Here is a 19,029-nt window from a genome sequence, read left to right as displayed (position 1 = left end):
CAAAATTTTTTTTGTTAGGGAGCTATAAGGGTTAAAAGTTGACCAGCGATTTCTCATTTTTCCAACAAAATTTACAAAAACATTTTTTTAGGGACCACATCATATTTGAAGTCACTTTGAGGGGTCTTTATGACAGAAAATACCCAAAAGTGACACCATTCTAAAAACTGCACCCCTCAAGGTGCTCAAAACCACATTGAAGAACTTTATTAACCCTTCAGGTGCTTCACAGGAATTTTTGGAATGTGGAAGAAAAAAATTAACATTTAACTTTTTTCACAAAAATGTTACTTTAGACCCAATTTTTTTTATTTTCACAGGGGTAACAGGAAAAAATTGACTCCAAATTTTTTTGTGCAATTTCTCTTGAGCGTGCTGATACCCCACATGTGAGGGAAAACCACTGTTTGGGCGCACGGCAGGGCTCGGAAAGGAAGGAGCGCCATTAGACTTTTTGAAAAATTTGTCTGAATAATTAGCAGACACCATGTTGCGTTTGGAGAGCTCCTGATGTGACTAAACAGTGGAAACCCCCCACAAGTGACACCATTTTGGAAACTAGACCCCTTAGGGAACATATCTAGATGTGTGGTGAGCACCTTGAACCCCAAGGTGCTTCACAGAAGTTTATAATATTGAGCTGTAAAAATAAAATTTTCACATTTTTCCCACAAAAACGTTTTTCATCCCTTAATTTTCCATTATCATAATGGTAATAGGATAAATTGCACCATGAAATTTGTTGTGCAATTTCTCCTGAAAACGCCGATACCCCATATGTGGGGGAAAACCACTGTTTGGGCGCACGGCAGGGTTTGGAAGGGAAGGAGCGCCATTTGACTTTTTGAATGTAAAATTTGTCTGAATAATTAGCAGACGCCATGTTGCGTTTGGAGAGCCCCTGATGTTCCTAAACAGTGGAAACCCCCCACAAGTGACACCATTTTGGAAACTAGACCCCTTAGGGAACTTATCTAGATGTGTGGTGAGCACCTTGAACCCCAACGTGCTTCACAGAAGTTTATAATAATCAGCTGTAAAAATAAAATTTTCACATTTTTCCCGCAAAAACGTTTTTCATCCCTTAATTTTGCATTATCATAAGGGTAATAGGATAAATTGCACCATGAAATTTGTTGTGCAATTTCTCCTGAACACGCCGATACCCCATATGTGGAGGCAAACCACTGTTTGGGTGCACGGCAGGGCTCGGAAGGGAAGGAGCGCCATTTGATTTTTTGAATGCAAAATTTGTTTGAATAATTAGCGGACGCCATGTTGCATTTGGGGAGCCCCTGATGTGCCTAAACAGTAGAAACCCCCCACAAGTGACACCATTTTGGAAACTAGACCCCTTAGGGAACTTATCTAGATGTGTGGTGAGCACCTTGAACCCCAAGGTGCTTCACAGAAGTTTATAATAATCAGCTGTAAAAATAAAATTTTCACATTTTTCCCGCAAAAACGTTTTTTATCCCTTAATTTTGCATTATCATAAGGGTAATAGGATATATTGCACCATGAAATTTGTTGTGCAATTTCTCCTGAACACGCCGATACCCCATATGTGGAGGCAAACCACTGTTTGGGCGCACGGCAGGGCTCGGAAGGGAAGGAGCGCCATTTGACTTTTTGAATGTAAAATTTGTTTGAATAATTAGCGGACGCCATGTTGCATTTGGGGAGCCCCTGATGTGCCTAAACAGTGGAAACCCCATACAAGTGACACCATTTTGGAAACTAGACCCCTTAGGGAACTTATCTAGATATGTGGTGAGCACCTTGCACCCCCAGCTGCTTCACAGAAGTTTATAATATTGAGCCATAAAAATAAAATTTTCACATTTTTCCCACAAAAAATGTTTTCCTTTCCCTAATTTTGTACTATCATAAGGGCAACAGGATAAATTGCACCATGAAATTTGTTGTACAATTTCTCCTGAACACGCCGATACCTCATATGTGGGGGAAAACCACTGCTTTGGTGTACGGCAGGGTTCGGAAGAGAAAGGAGCGCTATGTTGGCTGGGATAGGCAGCAGACACCGTGTCACATTTGAAGAGTCGCTGACATGCAGAAACAGCAGAAACCCCCACAAGTGACCCCATTTTGTAAACTACACCTCTCAAGGAATTCATCTAGGGAAGTAGTGAGTATTTTTTAATTTTTAAATTTATACCATTGGGCAGTGAAAAAAGCATAATTATATTTTTACCACAAAAAAATGTTTTACCCTCAGATTTTACATTTTCACACAGGACAATATGTAAAAATGGTGCCGAAATGTGTCACACAATTTCTTCTAAAAGTGCCAATACCCCATATGTGGCTGTATTGTACCGCTCAGCCATATGGCGAGATCTGGGGGGGACGGAGTGCTATTTGACAATTGGAGAACAAATTATTGTAGAATAGGCATTTGGATTTGGGAGCACAAAATTTTTTGAATTTCTTTTGGGGGGCAAGGGTCATTTCGCTTTTCCAGAGCCTTTCTGCTACCAGTAACTTGGAAGTCCCTTATATTTTTAACAGATGACGGACCTGAGTGGGGACTAGCTTTTTTTGAGGACTGAGTTCAAGCTTTTATTGGGAACATTTTATGTAACATTTATCCGGCGCTCTAGGCTGAGCACTTACATCGGGGTTTCCATCTAAATTTCCAAGTGATGTAATTCAGATGAAACCCCTGCGGGATCCATTCACTGTAATGAGGCAGCAGAGTTACTCTGGACTCCATCTGGCCTCTGTTTAGCGGTGTCCTTTTTTTCAGAAGTGCACAAAACTGTGGCCAACCGCACTTTTATGCACGCCTAAAACAAATGACACCGTGGGATCACAGGCCAGACGGCATCCACAGTGGCCTATATCTGCCTCATTACAGGGAATCTTCCGTCATGGGTTCCGGCTGAATCACATATTTCAGAGATTTACATGGAAACTCTGGCGTAAGTGCTCAGCGCAGAGCGCAGGATAAATGTGTGCCGAGCCATACTGCGATCTTTGGGAGACATAATAAACAAATCAGTTGCAGGTGAAGAATTGGTTTTATTTATTTTTTTACGCCGTTCCTAGTGTGATATAACTGATTAGATTACTTTATTCTTCGGGTCGGTGCGATTGCAGAGATACCAGATTTATATCGGGTTTTTATGACTGACAGCTGTCACACACTAAGAGACGCTTTTTTTTTGCAAAATCTAGTTTTTGCATCGCCATATTTTGAGAGCTATAATTTTTCCATATTTCGGCCGACAGAGTCATGTGATGGCTTGTTTTTTGCGGGACGAGTTGACATTTTTATTGGTACCATTTGTGGGTACGTGACATTTTTTGATCGCTTTCTATTCCGTTTTTTTGGGAGGTAAAATTAACAAAAACCAACAATTCAGGAATTGTTTTTTGAGGTTTTTTTTTATGCCGTTCTGCGTGTGGTAAAAGTGATCAGGCAGCGTTATTCTTCGGGTCAGTACATTTACAGCGATACACTTACTGTATATTTTTTTATGTTTTGGCGCTTTTACACAATAAAACAATTTTATAGAAAAAATATTTTTTTTGCATTGCTTTATTCTGAGAGGTATAACTTTTTTATTTTTGGGCTGATGGAGCTGTATAGCGGCTTGATTTTTGCGGAACAAGATGACATTTTCAGCGGTACCATTTCTATTTCCATTTTGCTTTTTGATCGCATTTTTTTCCACTTTTTGTTTGGCGATATGAGGAAAAAGCATAGTTTTTTGCTCCGTTTTTTATTTATTTTTATTACGGTGTACACATAAGGAGTTAATTAGTGTGACAGTTTTATAGCTCGGGTTGTTTCGGATGCGGCAATACCAAATATGTGTACTTTTTTTATTTTTGCATAACTATATGGATTTATCGGTTTAATATTTTATTTATTTATTTTTATTTATTTTGTATTTTTTTTTAACAGTTTCAAAACATTTTTTTTTACTTTTTTTTACATTTTTACTTAGTCCCTGTATGGGACATTAATTTTTATTTTTCTGATCCCTGATCTCATGTAATGTAATAGACATATATTACATTACATGAGATCTTTGCTGACTGTTTCACAGTCTCCTGTCTGGCATCAGCTACAGGCTGAAGCCAGACAGGAAGGACACCATATATGGCAGAGCTGGAGGCGGTCATGTGACCTCCAGCTGCCATAGCAACGACAGGTCCTGAAAGCAATCAAGGGGTCGTCAGAGAGGTAAGTGGACGACCCCCTCTCCTCCTGCTGTCTTCTATATGCCGCGATCACTATAGATCGCGGGATATATAGAAGACAGCAAAGGGTTAACATCACTGGGACCTGATCTAATCAGGTCCCGATGATGTTCCCTGTCAGAGCTAACGCTCTGCACCGCTCTCACAGTGCTTGCAGGACCCAGGGGGTCCTGAGCACTGCGAGACCACCCACCGTTTTTAAACGTCCGCGCTGCACAGAGCCCAGGCAGCGCGGACGTTTATCTACAGTGGGCGGTCGGGAAGCAGTTAAGGGAACACTTAAACAACAGAATATAACTCCAAGCAAATCAAACTTCTGTGAAAGCAAACTGTCCACTTAGGAAGCAACACTGATTGACAATCAATGTCACATGCTGTTGTGCAAATGGAATAGACAATAGATGGAAATTATTGGCAATTATCAAGACACCCTCAATAAAGGAGTGGTTCTGCAGGTGGGGACCACAGACCACATCTCAGTACCAATGCTTTCTGGCTGATGTTTTGGTCACTTTTGAATGTTGGTTGTGCTTTCACACTTGTGGTAGCATGAGACGGACTCTACAACCCACAGAAGTTGCTCAGGTAGTGCAGCTCATCCAGGATGGCACATCAATGCGAGCTGTGGCAAGAAGGTTTGCTGTGTCTGTCAGCGTAGTGTCCAGAGGCTGGAGACACTACCAGGAGACAGGCCAGTACACCAGGAGACGTGGAGGGGGCCATAGGAGGGCAACAACCCAGCAGCAGGACCGCTACCTCCGCCTTTGTGCAAGGAGGAACAGGAGGAGCACTTTCAAAGCCCTGCAAAATGACCTCCAGCAGGCCACAAATGTGCATGTGTCTGCACAAACGGTTAGAAACCGACTCCATGAGGTTGGTATGAGGGTCCGACATCCACAGATGGGGGTTGTGCTCACAGCCCAACACCGTACAGGATTGTTGGCATTTGCCACAGAACACCAGGATTGGCAAAGTTGCCACTAGCGCCCTGTGCTCTTCACAGATTAAAGCAGGTTCACACTGAGCACATGTGACAGACGAGACTGTTGACGCCGTGGAGAGAGTTCTGCTGCCTGCAACATCCTTCAGCATGACCGGTTTGGCAGTGGGTCAGTAATGGTGTGGGGTGGCATTTCTTTGGAGGGCTGCACAGCCCTCCATGGGCTCGCCAGAGGTAGCCTGACTGCTATTAGGTACCGAGATGAGATTCTCAGACCCCTTGTGAGACAATATGCTGGTACGGTTGGCCCTGGGTTCCTCCTAATGCAGGACATTGCCAGATCTCATGTGGCTGGAGTGTGTCAGCAGTTCCTGCAAGATGAAGGCATTGAAGCTATGGACTGGCCCGCCCGTTCCCCATACCTGAATCCGATTGAGCACATCTGGGACATCACGTCTCGCTCCATCTACCAACGTCACGTTGCACCACAGACTGTCCAGGAGTTGGCGGATGCTTTAGTCCCGGTCTGGGAGGAGATCCCAAAGGAGACCATCCGCAACCTCATCAGGAGCATGCCCAGGCATTGTAGGGAGGTCATACAGGCATGTGGAGGCCACACACAATACTGAGCCTCATTTTGACTTGTTTTAAGGACATTACATCAAAGTTGGATCAGCCTGTAGTGTGTTTTTCCACTTTAATTTTGGGGGTTACTCCAAATCCAGGCATCCATTGGTTAATAAATTTGATTTCCATTGATGATTTTTGTGTGATTTTGTTGTCAGCATATTCAACTTTGTACAGAACAAAGTATTCAATGACAATATTTCATTCTTTCAGATCTAGGATGTGTTATTTGAGTGTTCCCTTTATTTTTTTGAGCAACGTATTTTCTGAAAGTAGATACTTGGCACATTGTCTATATGCTATTCAGCACTTTATACATTCAGGTACCTACATGCAATTTTGCGTCAAAGTGATTTTTTTTTAACCCCTTTATGACCTTGGACATATGAGTACATCCAAAGTCGTATCCCTGCACTCCATGTGATCTCTGGCGCTGAGCCCGCATGCTTTCGGGCACATGACAGCTGATCTATAACAGCGATCCACCCGCAGCTGTTAACTAGTTAAATGCCGCTGTCAATCTCTGACAGCAGCATTTAACTCGTGCTTACCGGAAGAGCGTCACTAATCCCGCCTACCACCACCTGTGTCACATGACCACGGGTCGCTGATGGGTTCGCATGACAACCCGGGGTCTGCAGGAGACCCCTGTGGTTGTCATTGCCAGGATGCTATCAGCGTCGTCCAGCGGTCGGCGCTCATCACAAGTGAGCATTTTTGCTACACACAGCAGGGCTTCAGCCCTGCTGTGTGTAGCACAAGTGATCGGATGATCTCAGCTTCTAGTCTCCCATGGAGACTACTGAAGCTAGTGAAAAGTTAAAAAAAAAGTTTTCAAAAATATTCAAAAATTAGAAAAAATATAAAAGTTCAAATCACCCCCCCATTTGCCCTATTCAAAATAAAACAATAAAAAATCAAATATACACATATTTGGTATCGCCGAGTTCATAATCTGATCTATCAATATATTAAAAGAATTAATCCGATCGGTAAACGGCATAGCGAGAAAAAAAATCAAAACGCCAGAATTACTTTTATTTAGTCACTGCAACATTGCAATAAAGTGCAATAACGGGCGATCAAAAGATCGTACCTACCCCATAATGGAATCAATAAAAATGTCAGCTCGGCATGCAAAAAAAAGCCCTCACCTGGCTCTAGATCCCGAAAAATGGCGACTTTTTTTTAAACAAACTTTGGATTTTTTTCACCACTTAAATAAAAAAGAACCTATACATGTTTGGTATCTACAAACTCATAATGACCTGGAGAATCATAAACGCAGGTCAGTTTTAGCATTTAGTGAACATAATAAAAAAAAAAAAGTACAATTGGGAAATTGCACTTTTTTTTGCAATTTCACCGCACTTTGATTTTTTCCCCGTTTTTCCAATACACAATATGGTAACATCAATGGTGTTGCTCAAAAGTACAACTCGTCTTGCAAAAAACAAGCCCTCACATGGCCATATTGACGGGAAAATAAAAAAGTTATGGCTCTGGGAAGAAGGGGAGCAAAAAACAAAAATGCAAAAATGGAAAAACCCAAGGTGGTAAAGGGGTTAAATGCATAAAAATTTATATTCATGGTTAAAAGTGTAACCCAAACAGAAAATTAGAGACTTATTCTGAAGTATACATGCTTGAGGAAGGGACCGAAGTCGAGGTTCAATGTAGACAGAAACGTGAGCACTGAAAAGGATGAGAGATAGAACTTTTTTATGTAATAAGTCAGTATTGTTTTAATTTGATTCGGCAAGAAATGGTCCAATGATTTGACCAACAACAGTCTTTATCAAGGACCTCTGTATGTTGGGAGAGCCGGGTATAGGGTAGATGCGGCTAAGCGCAGGCATATAATTGCAATTTTTTTTCCATCCTAGGGTTTTTCTTTTTCATGTAGACAGCGTGACATAAGTGACATATTAACATTATTCTGTGGTTCAGTACCATTAACAAAATACCAAATTTATATAGTTTTATTAATGGTTTGTTCTGTTTTCACAATAAAAATACTTTGTCAAAAAAACAAAAATATATTTGTGTTGCCATATTGAAAAGATATAACCTTTTTTATTTCTTTGTTGCTGTATCTGTATGAGATTTTATCTTTAGCTGGACAACTTGACGTATTTATTCATACATGATCAAATGATCATAAAACAGCAAATCTGGCTTTGTTTTCTTATGGTATTTTCTGGGTGGGATTTATAGAGTGCTCATTTTATAATTTGGGTAATTATAGATTCTGGCTTTTTTTTTTAACATTCACTGGGAGAGCTAAGTGAATTTTATAGTTCAGGTCATTGCAGCAATTCAAAACATGTATTTTTTTCAATAAAGAACTTAATAAAAAAAAAGGGCTATTTCCATTTTTGCTTGACTTTTTTTTATCTTTGCTGGTGTGATACACACCAATTCTTACACAAGTAAAGGAGGAGATCGCACATTATCTCTGTCCTGTCCCTGCAGCTTGTCAGTGTCCCTAAAACCCTCCCTTTTTTCGGCTTCACACTTTCTGAAGCCATAAGGGGCATTTTAATGGACTCTATCTCAGCCTCAGTCACTGCTTTAGTAGCTTCTCAGCTGCAAAATAAGATCAGTGTCACTACTATAGTTGTGGCCCAACCCCATACATGACCCCTGATATCTCAGGCTTGTTCTTGACTACTGCTTCAAAATTACCTCTAAATCAACTCTACAGCTGTGATCCTGGCTGAGATATGGCCTTAGTAGACAGGAGCTATCTCATATGTCCTTGGCTACTGAGTTGTCAACTTGGAAGGACGAATGAGATATGACCTTGGCAGGGAAAGAGTTAGTTTTTGATGCAGAAGATCAGTTTTGGTGACTTTTATAATACCCTATAGATGTCTGCTCATTGGCATACCTATCATGCCCTGTATGTTTTAAAGGGAATTTCTCAGCAGGATTTCACCCTCAAAACTATTTATATATGCATGTAGCTCTTTCAAAGACAATAATTTTACATGACTAGACTGTTCTTCTGTTACTGAGAAATCAGAATTTGAATTGATATGCAAATGAGGCTGAAGGACTATTGTAGATCTGAAGCGTCTGTCACTCCAGCTCTATTCCCTGACTCACACAGCCACCTCCTGCTTGACAGAAAGCTGCTAATCCGTGGTGGGGCATGGTTACACAGAGCAACAGGACTACATGGCACAAGACAACTAGTCCTCTAGTGATAATCTACTGCTGATAAAACACTAACTTTATTGAAACTATGTTACACGCTCGCTGCTAGGTTCAGATAGGGGCGGTGCAGGTTACATGAATGCTTTGGAATCCTGGGGGAACCATTACTCAGGGCAACCATAGACCATGTGCTGCAGCTTCTCTCAGGCACACAGGGATATTGACCCTCTGGCACAGACACGTAGGTTGTTTCACTAGCTGACCAGACACACTTGACAAGAGTCATCATAATTGGTAGAACAGTAGCATTGAATAAGAAGCCGCACAGCCAGTGCAAGTTAAGTCTTATGAGCAACAGGCTCCAGTGACAAGCAGTACAGTTTCCTTAGCAGCACAGCAGTCTTCCCAGTAGTACAGGACAGCACAGTTTTAATGCAAAGGCACATTAATGAACATAGCATTCTTTACAGCACAGTGACATGGAGGAGGGGGGAGGGTTTGCTGAGGGAGATGATCCCTGTGACACCATTTCTTCCAGTCATTATCTTTCTGCCTGACAATACTCTGCACTGTTAGTTCAGGAACTCTACCTGACCTGTGCTTAGCTTCACTCCTGACTTGAATCCTTTTCACTTGCAGGGGGCTTCTGTCAGATGCAGAACACACACCACCTTTCTCTTCGGCTCCAGCCAGACAGTAAACATCTTCCTCACAATCTCCCTGAGGCTCTGCTAAAACACGCTCCTTCTCCTCTGACTGCGCTAACCCCTCTAGTTGCTGGATGCTTCTGGAGCACAACACTTCCTGTCTCATGTGCTTGTGTTACTTCTAATAGTTGCTGAATGCTTTTAAAGCAACAGCACTACTTCTGCATGTCACACTCTGCAACAGCACTACTTCTGCATGTCACACTCTGCAACAGCACTACTTCTGCATGTCACACTCTGCAACAGCACTACTTCTGCATGTCACAACTACAACAAACAGCCTAATAAGTGACACGCTACTGAAATAAGGGTCTCTGCCTCTATGTCAGGCTGCTCTCAGATTACCTAGCACACACCTGCTGACAGATTTTCTTTAAACATAATGCTTTTTTGAACAAATGAAAACATGTTTTCTGAGTAATTTTTCCTGAAATGAATCACAAAGTTTGAATTTACTTATTTTCTGCAACAATGCTTAGAAAAGTCAATACTATATATTGCAAATGTTTTGCAGCTATTGGTTCTAAGGGTTTTATATTCCATTTTTATGTTTGTTTTGCAATTTGCCAGAAAGTGGGCAAACGTCTTTGGGGTTGTTAGCTGGATCAACTTTATTAGATTTATGTTTTATATTTGACATAAATATATAGTTTTCAGTTACTAACATTTTAGCAATATTCTTTAATATTACATTTAATTTTTTATACCTCATTTCTTTGGTACAAATCCTTCCTAAATATTACTAGGTGAGGATAGTTCAGGAAGTGACCAGCCACTATCACCTGGGGAAAGGCACCCGATGAGACGTTCCAGCACCAGGGACAAAAACAGAAGAGCGGGAACATGTTTTCTCCTGACAGCAGGTGATTACTCGTGCAATACTGATGGAGGGATTCGGAAAGGTATGAGCTTTCTAAATTATTACAATTAAATTACCACATAAATTAATTACTAAATAAATGACTATATAAAGGAGAGTTGGGCAACTATTGGCACTCCAGCTATGGTAGCTTTCAAATATCCATGTGATTGTATTCATACTAACTGAGGTTATTCCATAAAATTCAAGATTATAAATCTAGATATGAAAAATTAGATTTACAGCTGGTTTTCCAAGAGTGGCTATCCTTAATATAGTGCACCATTTATCAAGTTGTTGGAGATGTGGCTTAGCATGGCTTATTGCAGAAAGCCAATCTGCTTTAGCTCAATACCTAACATAGAGAAGTTTTACATATGCTGCATATAAAAACCTAAACTTTATATTAAATAATACATATAGAATTAGAAAACAACGCACAAAAATGTGATAAATTAGAGTAGAAATACACACAAATGTGCATACTTAAAGGGGTTGTGCCATGAACAAAAGTATGTTTTAATCAACAGATCTTAGAATAAAAATAAACTCCGCAGTTGGATGTGTTTAAAGAAAATGTTCCTGTGCTGAGATAATCTTATATACAGGTGCATCTCACTAAATTAGAATATCATCAAAAAGTTCATTTATTTCAGTTCTTCAATACAAAAAGTGAAACTCATATATTATATAGAGTCATTACAGACAGAGTGATCTATTTCAAGTGTTTATTTCTGTTAATGTTGATGATTATGGCTTAGAGCCCATGAAAACACAAAAGTCATTATCTCAGTAAATTAGAATACTTTATAAGAACAGCTTGAAAAACATTTTTAAAATCCGAAATGTTGTCGTACTGAAATGTATGTTCAGTAAATGCACTCAATCTTTGGTCGGGGCTCCTTTTTCATCAATTACTGCATCAATGTGACATGGCATGTAGGCGATCAGACTGTGGCACTGCTGAGGTGTTATGGAAGCCCAGGTTGCTTTGATAGCAGCCTTCATCTCGTCTGCATTGTTGGGTCTGGTGTCTCTCATCTTCCTCTTGACAATACCCCATAGATTCTCTATGGGGTTAAGGTCAGGCGAGTTTGCTGGCCAATCAAGCACAGCGATACTGTTGTTTTTAAACCAGGTATTGGTACTCTTGGCAGAGTGGACAGGTGCCAAGTCCTGCTGGAGAATAAAATTTCCATCTACAAAAAGCTTGTCGGCAGAGGGAAGCATGAAGTGCTCTAAAATCTCCTGGAAGATGGCTGCACTGACTTTGGTCTTGATAAAACACAGCGGACCTACACCAGCAGATGACATGGCTCCCCAAACCATCACTGATTGTGGAAACTTCACACTAGACCTCAAGCAGCTTGGATTGTGTGCCTCTCCACTCTTCCCCCAAACTCTGGGACCTTGATTTCCAAATGAAAATTGGAACTCTGGGACCTTGTGGAGTGTGTCAATGACTGCCTTCTGGACATCTGTCAAGTCAGCAGTCTTCCCCATGATTGTGGAGCCTAATGAAACAGACTAAGGGACCTTTTTAAATGCTTAGGAAGCCTTTGCAGGTTTTTTTTGTTAATTATTTTAATTTACTGAGATAATGACTTTTGTGTTTTCATTGGCTCTAAGCCATAATCATCAACATTAACAGAAATAAACACTTGAAATAGATCACTCTGTTTGTAATGACTCTATATAATATATGTCTTTCTCTTTCTGTATTGAACCTGTATGTGCCCCTGCTGTGTACTGTGTAATGGCTGTGTCTCACCGTGTATGGAACATGGTCTGATCATATCACATCTCCTGGGCAGGGGAGGAAACAAAAGAATATACAGACATTACAGCAGGGAATCACAGCTGATTCTTTCTTTGAGGAAAAATAATGTTTAAAACAGGCAGTGAAGTGTTTTACCTGACAAAAAGAATCAGCTGTGAACCCATGTTGTGCTATCTATATACTCTTTTGCTTTCTCCCAGGAGCTGTGGTATGATCAGACCATGTTCCTGTACGGTGAGACACAGCCATTACACAGTACACAGCAGGGGCACATTTATAAGATTATCTCAGCACAGGGACATTTTTTTAAAACATATCCAATTATAGGGTTTATTTTTATTCCAAGATCTGTTGATTAAAATATACCTTTGTTTGTAGTACAACCCCTTTAAGGATATGAAGTGGTAAGTACCTGAAAAGTTTTTTTTTCTGGTTACTTAAAGAGGCACTCCCACAATTTTTTAAAATTCTCTAAACCTGTGTAAATGATGAGTTAATATAGTCACAGATTACCTTCTTCCTTGGTTTCCAGTGCTCCTCCTGTCCTCTACTTTTTCACGTGAGTGCGATTCTGACTTGCCGGATCACACTAGGGTTTATGAGTGTAGCAGAAGTCACTTTTACAGTTTAAGTATATGTAGCCTTGATCTAAAGCTCCATAGACTTACATTGTAAATTTGACACACACAGATCCCTCAGAACTTCAGTCACATGACTCAGAAGAGGACCGGAGTGGCCCTGGAAATGTCGAGACTGCAATTGGTGAGTATTTTAATGGACTTACACTACATTATATATGCATATATACATTTATACAGGTTTAGGGAATAAAAAATAAATGTAATGGGAGTGCTTCTTTAAAGCATTAAAACATTGTCCAATTCAGAATCCTTTCTTTTTTAATGACAGTCTTGTCACCAAGTATTACATATATTTAATTAATAGAAAACAATATGAATACTCAAAAACTTATTCTTCTAGACATCTACAGTAAGAATTTCCCTATCAAACATATAATTATTAATTGTTTTTGCATGCCTTAGCTATGGTTAGCTAGGTCATACTGACAGTTTCCACTTGGACTACCATGACATTACATAAATACTACACAAAGATCACACATGATATTGTACCATGGCAGGTTTTTGTTCAATTGCAGAAAAATATCTTTACCTTTCAAAAACACCCACCACATAAACAGCAATATATACAAAGTATAAGTGTATACGTATAAACACAGGTTTAAATGAGTTGTCTGTGATTTTTCAAAATTTGTGTAAAGGCAGATATTGATGTGACAGCTGCAGCCTCAGTGGTCATACTGGCATGTATGGCATGTGACTGCTAAGGCCAGTGATTGGACCTGATGTCATCGCTGCAGGACCAGCGGGAACCACCAGAGCAGTGGTGCAGGAATAGGTGAGCAATGCTTTTTTAACTACTGTGTATTATTTTCTGCCTTTATTCAAATTTTTAAAAAGCCTGAATAACCCATTTAGACAACATGGGCATTATATCACATAATTGCAATCCTTTTTAGAGGGCTGTAGCAATTTACTTAACAAAACATTCCTAAAAATAAATCAATATTTCAAAAAAATAAAATGATAATATTGTAAAAAAAAAACAGATACCCACATATCTTTCTATATCTGAGATTCAAATAAGGGTAAGCAAAAAAAAAAAACGCCTCCAAGACACCCTGACCACATCTCATGAAACACATAGCATAAAGCTAGACAACAGAGCTTACCATTCATTTTAGCATAAAACAGTATAGAGTTCCCTAAGATGTCAGACACCCTCATGCTTTTGTGTTCATTCTCTATCTCCATGAGCAGAAAAGCAGATTTCAGATATAATTTTAGACTCTGCCCAAAAAATTTCCACTCCACCCTGATTTCCTGCTATATTTATTTTAATAAATGCATTGATATTCAGCATTTTTGGTCCATATTTAGCGCTAGTGATTTTTGCACTTTGCACCAATATTTTTCGCAATTATTGTAAAAAATGGTGCATCCTATAAAGTACAGTTTATTTTAATCATAAATATGGAAATGCCCCCCAAAAATCTAAATATTTCCTATTACTTCTAACAAGACCATCGCTTGATAAATGTGCTCTTAAGATATTTATGCCAAATGAATGATTGTATGCTGTTCAATGTAACGCTTTGCTCCTATTTTTATTTCCTTCATATCCCAAAGATGTTTGCTAACAAGTTGCTTGGCAATGTATGTCGCTCAGTCTAATCATTTAATCATTTACGTCTCATGTTCTCATTTTATTTTTTAGTCTGATTGTCCTGTAAACATATTGTATAGTGATAGCTTCAGCACAGTTGTAGACATCATAAATATCTGCCGGAATAACAACAATACGACAATACTAGACTCTAGACTTAACACAGAGAAGAGTTTAGTTAAATTTGTAATGCAAAAAAAATATTTGTCATCAGTCACTTGAAGTATTATTCCTAACCCTCAAGTTATTACCTATCCACAGTTTAGGTAATTACTTTCTGTTTGCTGGAGATCCCACCACTGATCACGACAACAGGGTCCTGAAATTCCTTTTCAGTCCCATAGAAAATAAATTAAGTGGCATTAAGAGTCCAATTCTCGGGATCGTGGGGTTAAAGTGTTGGGACCTCCAACGATCACCTACCATGAAGATAAGTGATGACTTGCCAAATTGGGAATAATGTATTCAATACATTTTTTTGCTTAAAAATTCTAAAACACAAAAAGCAAAGTGTAGAATTAAAATATGTTTTTATGTTAAAGAGGTTGTCCACTACTTTTACATTCATGGCCTATCCTTAGAATAAGTCATCAATGTCTGATTGGTCAGGGTACGACACCCAGCACCACTGCCAATCAGTTGTTATTCATTTGAATAGAAGGTGGATGTGTAGTACCAAGCCTCAGCCACTAACAGAAGACGGAGCAGCTTGGTAAGTGAGTACTTCCGGCTGGCGGTCGCCGCCACTGATGACAGCTGATTGGCGGGGGTGCCGGGTGTCGGACCCCAACCGATCAGACATTGATGACCTATCAATCAATGCTAAAGTAGTGGACAACCTCTTTAAGTTTTAGAAAGTCTTGGAACAGGCAAATCTGTGTCTTAAAAATATACTATATGTGTAAATGTTGTCTTAGAATAGAAAATCACTGCTGTTTTCTATCAGAAACAGCAACAGTTTTGCCCTTAGGACCATGTGAAGTATTGCAGCATTCACATGTACAAAGTTGTGCTGCAACGGATTACAAAGCTCATGAACATGATTGTTGCCATTTCTACTAGAAAACCATTATTTTTTTTAAATCACAAGAAACCCATTTAATTTTAAACAAATTTAGATTGTATTATCCTCTCTTCTTTTAGAAAAAGAAAAATGAATGCAAGTGAAATTCATATTTACTGGGAACAGTTTATTAGTTCAATAGGATTTACTTATGAAAACCAGCAGAAAACTGTGTTTTAATGATTCATGAAAAGAATTACAATTAAAGTCTTGTTGGTATCTACATTTAACACAACTACATTCTCCTTTCTGTTAGTTTTCCAAAATTGGGCCCTATGTAGGCAATGTGTACAATCCCAGTAGGATGCATGTTTAGCTCCGTAACCCATGTCATGAAGTCACGTGGTGTAGGAACCTGGGCTGATATGCTGATGTTGTGCTGATGTCAAATATTGTTCATGTCACTTTACCAGAGAGTTCCTCAGAACTTTCTTACTTTCTCCTTTCAGACTGAGTTATTTGGAGCCAGAGACTAAACATAGTGAAAGATGAAGAACATTTTTGTTTCTTGTGAACTTGTTTTCATATTTTTTGCTTTTACCTATCTAGAATTATTAAACATTTCTTTTAGCGCTAATATTTTGAATAAGAGTTTCATTTGACTTCATATGTTCTAATATTAATACCTAGGCAGCACATTATTTCCGTTATTTCGATACTGACCAGATGAAAATCCTTCACTGTATAATGTACAGTACTGTAACATAAATATGTAGCATTTAGTGTTGAGCGAGTATGTTCTATTAACCCTTTCGCCGAGTATGCTCAGGCCAAGCTCCGAGTATTTACAGCTGCTCGGTGATATGGTTGAATCGCTCCGTGTGCATGATTTGCAACTGTTTGACAGCTTTATTACATGTGAGGAATGTGTAAGAAATAGACATTCCTCATATGTAATAAAGCTGTCAAACAGTTGTAAATCATGCACACAGGAGGGATTCAACCATATCACCGAGCAGCTGTAACTACTCGGAGCTCGGCCCGAGCATACTCGGACAGAACATACTCACTCAACCCTAGTAGCATTTCTTAAAATGTCAAGGTATTATGATATAGCAAGACATCCCGATGCTGAAAAGTTTAACTCGACATCTACCTATATAAACTATGGTTTAAGTGTTAACTTTCTGCATCGTGTTATTTTTCTTATGTGTTAGTTTAGGAAAAGCTATATTTGTATGCTATACTGTCTGTGTAAGCATTTTGATTGAAAGTTTTTTTCTGCCCCATTTAAGGTAGAGACCCTGATTCCAGCAATGTGTCACTTACAGGGCTGCTTACAGCAGTTTTGATAAAATCCCTGCTTTCTCTGCTGCACATCTACATCTAATTATTATTATTATTATTTATTATTATAGCGCCATTTATTCCATGGCGCTTTACATGTGAAAAAAGGGTATACATAGCAAAAACAATTACAATAATCTTGAACACAATGTGACAGCGACTGGTACTGGAGGAGCGAGGACCCTGCCCGCGAGGGCTCACAATCTACAAGGGATGGGTGAGGATACAGTAGGTGAGGGTAGAGCAGGCCATGCAGCGGTATGGTGGAGCAGTGGTTACTGCAGGTTGTAGGCTTGTCGGAAGAGGTGGGTCTTCAGGCTCCTTTTGAAGGTTTTGACGGTCGACGAGAATCAGGTGTGTTGGGTAGAGAGTTCAAGAGTAGGGGGGAAGCTCGGGAGAAATCTTGTATGCGATTGTGAGACGAGGAGATAATAGGGGAGTAGAGAAGGAGATCTTGTGAGGATCGGAGGTTGCGTTCGGGTATGTAACGGGAGACTAGGTCAGAGATATATGGAGGAGACAGGTTGTGAATGGCTTTGTATGCCATGGTTAGGGTTTTGAACTGGAGTCTCTGAGCACTAGTGTTTTTGCAGATTCATGGTTGAGGAATGTGCGGATCCCGGAGATATTTTTGAGTTGGAGTCGGCAGAAAGTGGAAAGGGCTTGGATATGTGGTTTGAAGGAGAGTTCAGAGTCCAGGGTTACCCTAAGGCAGCGAGCTTGAGAGACTGGGCAGAGTGGGCCGCCATTGACGTTGATAGATAGGTCAGTTGGGGGGGTTGAATGAGATGGCAGAAAGATGATGAATTCTGTTTTGTCCATGTTAAGTTTTAGAAATCTAGCAGAGAAGAAGGATGTAACAGCGACAGACATTGTGGGATTTTGGTTAGTAAGGAGGTGATATCGGGTCCAGAGAGGTAGATCTGTGTGTCATCAGCATAGAGGTGATAATGAAAGCTATGAGACTCTATGAGCTGTCCCAGGCCTAAGGTGTAGATGGAGAAGAGTAGAGGTCCTAGAACTGAACCTTGGGGGACACTAACAGATAGGGGGCGAGATGAGGAGGTGGTGTGTGAGTGGGAGACACTGAATGTCCTGTCTGTTAGGTATGAGGAGATCCAGGATGGGACCAAGAAGGTGGTTTTGGAGAAGGAGGGTTGAGTAGGTGTGGGGAGGGGCTGTGGGGGCTTTAGGCAAAAGCTTTGTCTGATGGTATCAATCTTCTGCTTGAAGAAAGAGGCAAAGTCTTCCACTGAAATAAGAGGAGAGGGAGGAGGCACTGGGGGACGGAGGAGAGAATTGAAGGTGTTGAATAGTTGTTTGGGGTTGTGAGACAGGGAGGATATGAGAGATGCGAAGTATGTTTGTTTTGCTGTAGTGAGTGTGGACTTGAAGATAGTGAGGGACTGTTTGAATGCGATGAAGTGCTCATTGGAGTGGGACCTTTTCCATCTATGCTCAGCAACTCTGGAGGCCCGTTGCAGTTCTTTAGTTAGGCTGGTGTGCCAGGGTTGTATGTTGATTGTGCGAGCTTTGGTATGCTTGAGGGGGAACGACGGAATCGAGAGCTGCAGCTGTTGTGGTGTTGCTTAAAGTGGCAGCAACATCTGCATCATGTAAGGAGCTAATGTCTGTAAGAGGGAGAAGGTATTCAGAGAGTAAGTGTAGGTCAAGGTGATTTCTGCGAGGATTTGCAAGTTTGTGGAGTGGGGATTGTTGCCCTGGAGAGGAGAGAGTAGAGAATGTAAATAGATTGTGGTCAGAGAGAGGGAGAGGCGAGTTAGAGAGGTTAGATAGGGAACAGAGGCAGGTAAAGATGAGGTCCAGTGTGTGGCCGTCTTTGTGGGTGGGTGTGGAAGACCACTGAGTAAGACCAAAGGAGGAAGTGAGGGATAGAAGCTTAGATACAGCTGAGAGGGAAGTGTCAATGGAGATGTTGAAGTCGCCCATGAGGATAGTGGGGATGTCAACGGAGAGGAAATGAAGTAGCCAAGTGGTGAAGTGGTCAAAGAAAGTGGTGGTTGATCCTGGGGGGTGGTAAATGACAGCCAGTTGGAAGTTGGAGGGGGGGTAGATGCGCACGCAGTAATGAGAGACTAATGCAGGGCGGCAGTGGGATATGGG

General features: G+C 40.4%; 1 protein-coding gene across 9 annotated transcripts in view; it reads left to right on the top strand.

Annotated features, from left to right (window-relative positions):
- Positions 1–19,029, top strand: part of KCNC2 (potassium voltage-gated channel subfamily C member 2) — a 234,658-nt gene that overhangs the window by 196,915 nt on the left and 18,714 nt on the right. For 7 of the 9 annotated variants that reach the window (XM_073651800.1, XM_073651802.1, XM_073651803.1 and 4 more), the window contains exon 4: positions 10,416–10,571. In XM_073651800.1, the coding sequence (XP_073507901.1) occupies positions 10,416–10,571 (156 nt within the window). Of the gene's footprint in view, positions 1–10,415; positions 10,572–15,698; positions 15,728–16,067; positions 16,196–19,029 lie in introns of those variants that run through there. The other 2 variants (XM_073651808.1, XM_073651807.1) reach the window with 2 other exon arrangements.

The sequence above is a fragment of the Phyllobates terribilis genome, unplaced genomic scaffold, assembly GCF_046119375.1.
Source record: "Phyllobates terribilis strain yellow unplaced genomic scaffold, ASM4611937v1 Scaffold_11__3_contigs__length_659146591, whole genome shotgun sequence".
NCBI lineage: Eukaryota > Metazoa > Chordata > Amphibia > Anura > Dendrobatidae > Phyllobates > Phyllobates terribilis.
Note: the sequence above shows the minus strand (reverse complement) of the source record. Positions and strands in the feature narration are given on the sequence as shown.